At 38.7% G+C, this 3,576-nt stretch overlaps 1 protein-coding gene across 1 annotated transcript; it reads left to right on the top strand.

The window, feature by feature from the left end:
• The first annotated feature begins 126 nt into the window (after nucleotides 1–126).
• On the top strand, nucleotides 127–3,570 carry cdc42l (cell division cycle 42, like). The gene is made up of 6 exons (XM_031852834.1): nucleotides 127–207; nucleotides 1,809–1,913; nucleotides 2,055–2,127; nucleotides 2,225–2,334; nucleotides 3,030–3,227; nucleotides 3,355–3,570. Exons 2-6 carry the CDS (start codon nucleotides 1,809–1,811, stop codon nucleotides 3,442–3,444), a joined length of 576 nt encoding a protein of 191 aa, XP_031708694.1. The 5' UTR covers nucleotides 127–207; the 3' UTR covers nucleotides 3,445–3,570.
• Nucleotides 3,571–3,576: the final 6 nt, after the last annotated feature.

Raw genomic sequence — 3,576 nt, 5'->3', positions numbered from 1 at the left:
ATAGATAGATAGATAGATAGATAGATAGATAGATAGATAGATAGATAGATGTCCTGCTGTGCGCACTTTTGTCCACCAGTCGGCGGTGTTTCTATTCTACAGATTCTAAAGTTGTAAGTGTGGCTCGGACGATCTGCGGCTGCGCCCTAAATAATTCGACCCTCAAACCCGGATGTAACCAACGCCTAACCTGTCCGAAGAAAAACGGTGAGTAGAGTTAGAAAAACAGTCTGAAATAACTATTTATCACTAACTATACAGTGGCAAACATGTAGGAGTGTTGCTTTAATAATACAAAGCTCTCACCGAGAGGAAATGCTCGTGAATTTGTTTATAAATTCGCGTAGTGTTAAAGTTTCCGAACCATCAAGCTTGATTTAGTGTTGGCTAACATCAATCTGGTTATTGAAGTTGTTGACTGTTACCACCGCTGTTTGTACGATTATTTAATTGTGTTTTTCTTTATAGATTACGCTTTTTTTTTTACTTTCGTCAGTAAGCTAACTACGGCAACAGTTTGACAGTTAACACTTTTCCACTTTATCAATCTGAGCGAATACAATCACTTCAATAACTTAACGTAACTACAACCAGGCTCAGCTTTAACAGCTCGTGGTTAAAGCTTATAAAGTTAAAGCCATTTCCTAAAGTTTTCACGTTTAAACCCGTACGTTTATCCAATGAGCGGCTTATTTTATTTAGCGGAAGTGTCTAAGTTACATTGGGCTAATAGGCCGTCGTTTTTCTCTCTCGTCTACATCGTTGGTATGTAGCCTGTGCGGAAGTGATTCGCTGTCATCTATACGCTATTGCACGCACATGTAGTAACAAGCACAGCACGACTTATGTAGCGATTGTGCCATGTCTTCCACCGGTATAATTTGTCTTTACTTACACCCCAAAATACATCTACATAGGAGTACTAAAACCCGTAAAAAGTGTATAAATGTGAAGTACATTCTATATTTAGCTTCTTCTTCTTTTTCCTGTAAATAGCCTATAACAATATCAAACAAATTCCAACCCTGTAGCAGATAAACTGTATTGCTTTACAGTCGATACTAGCCCTGTCTGTGTGTGTGTGTTGATGTATGATTGGTTGGCTTTCACACCTGCATACGATAAAGCATTAATTAAGAGTCTTATTACACTCTGTGTAGTTCGCACTGACAGATATTTCTGTTATTCTGTCCTCTAGTTTTCTATCAATAAAGTTAGTCTAAATAGCAGAAACACTACTCTGTGTAGGCTAATGCAATACAGCTCAACTAGGTTAAGCTGATTTTAACTACTTCAAATACTGTTGGGGCCGTTTAAGTTGTACTAATGCGTCATACTTTATAAAGTTATATGTTTGTCCGGTAAATCTGCCATTGCTTCAGGATAGTTGTAGTGGAGTAAAAGTACTCATGAAGGGGTATATTATAATGTTGGGGTATTATTACAGATGCATCGTTGTGCAAGCATTTAAATGTTGGAGCAAGTTAAGGCAGAGCTAACTATTAACAAACTAGTAACTATATCTGTCAAATAAATTAATAAAAGAGTACAAATATTTCCCTCATGTAGTGGAGAAGAAGAATAAATTGACAATGAAATCAATGTTCAAGTAAAGTACAACTACTTCAAAATGACTGTACTTTCCACTACTGCGAAATGGTTGCGTGTTATTTATAGCAGCTCTTTGTCAGCATGTCATTCGTTAACACTGCCTGTTAATGTAAATGTTCGGTTACTTCCTCTCTCGGTGTCTCGCTGTATTTACAGACTCTCTTGTGATGTTTCCTATTCTCTCTTGATCTCTGCAGATGCAGACTATAAAATGTGTGGTGGTCGGGGACGGTGCTGTAGGAAAGACCTGCTTACTGATCTCATACACAACCAACAAGTTCCCTTCAGAATATGTGCCGACGGTAAGAAGATTTAATCGAGGCTGAATCATGTTGAGAAGTACAGTATATTGTAAACACACCGACTTAGAAATGCTCTGTCCTTTTATTCATTCTTCATAACATGCTGCATTTTATTTATACTTTTTCTGTGTGTTCTTAAAGGTTTTTGACAATTATGCAGTGACGGTGATGATAGGGGGCGAGCCCTACACACTCGGCCTATTTGACACAGCAGGTAAGGAGAATGTTTGTGAACGTCTTTTTTTTTCTATTTCGGTCACTTTTAAAACAAGTAGAAAAACGTTTGTTTCTCTTGTGATTGTCGCTCACAGGTCAGGAGGATTACGACAGGCTGCGTCCTCTCAGCTATCCACAGACCGACGTGTTCCTTGTATGTTTCTCCGTCGTCTCTCCGTCATCATATGAAAATGTCAAAGAGAAGGTCAGTTTTTAAAATCTTTTTGTTTTTTTCAATAACAAAAACATGAACTTGACTTTTGTGTTAAATGTGTCTGAGGTGCTGGAGTCTGTTTGACAGACATGTAGGTTTAGGATTGTTTTCATCTATGGTTGGTTATTTTCTCAATTAATGAATTTAATCTCTGAGTATATAAAAAGTTAGAAGAAACTAAATGTCCATCACAATTTCCTTGAAATTGGGAAAGTTTGGCATTTCTGCTCACGAGATTGTTTAAAGATGAATCTATTATCACAATATTTAATAGAAATATAATCTTCTACTCGTCATGTCAGCTCTACAGATGTGACAAGGACTCAGGGATGTGTTTAATATTTCTGATACTAGAGCAGATATGACACCCTTACATTTTTACTCTTTATACTCTTTTTCATTAAACAAACAAGCCAAAGTTCTCAAACATGCCGCCGAAACACAAACGTCTGCAAAAGAATGTTCTTTGCATAAACAAAATTGTCTGAGTATATTAATATTAAAATGTTAATATTATATTAATCCGACCAGACATTCAGTGCTAGCTTTCAGGACCTGATCGTTTTTAAAACTCAAGCATCAAACACATTTTGTTTGGTTCAAAGTATTGAGCCACCGCGTCCTAGACTTGGCCGGTCAGGAAGAAAACGTGGATCTAATCTTAGTATCTTTCCCCCCCCCCTCAGTGGGTTCCTGAGATTTCTCACCACTGCCCACGCACACCCTTCCTGTTAGTGGGAACACAGATGGATCTGCGGGAAGACAACAACACGATCGAGAAGCTGGCGAAGAACAAACAGCGCCCCCTATATCCCGAGAACGGAGAGAAGCTTGCTCGTGAGCTCAAGGCTGTCAAATACGTGGAGTGCTCTGCTCTCACACAGGTATGGGGCATTGCTGAATTTTCATCCGATTGTTAAATTGAAAGCAACACTGTGTTTGATAAATCAGGCTATATTAACATATATAAAATTATCGCTCTCTGTCTTGATTTCTGTTCTCTGCGACCAGCGAGGACTTAAGAACGTGTTTGACGAGGCCATCCTGGCCGCACTGGAGCCTCCTGAGACCAAAACCAAAAGAAAGTGTGTCCTGCTATAGATGGACAACGACGTAACGGTGTAATAGGTGGGGTGAATGAAATCATGAGACAGATCAATGGCCATTATGAAAAAAAGGACAAGCCAAAAGGGGGAAGGGAGGTGCAATGCCATTGAGACTTATTCTAACACA

The sequence above is a fragment of the Anarrhichthys ocellatus genome, unplaced genomic scaffold (genome assembly GCF_004355925.1).
Source record: "Anarrhichthys ocellatus isolate YVR2014 unplaced genomic scaffold, GSC_Weel_1.0 scaffold13, whole genome shotgun sequence".
Taxonomy (NCBI): Eukaryota; Metazoa; Chordata; class Actinopteri; order Perciformes; family Anarhichadidae; genus Anarrhichthys; species Anarrhichthys ocellatus.
This window is presented reverse-complemented; position numbering and strand designations above follow the sequence as displayed.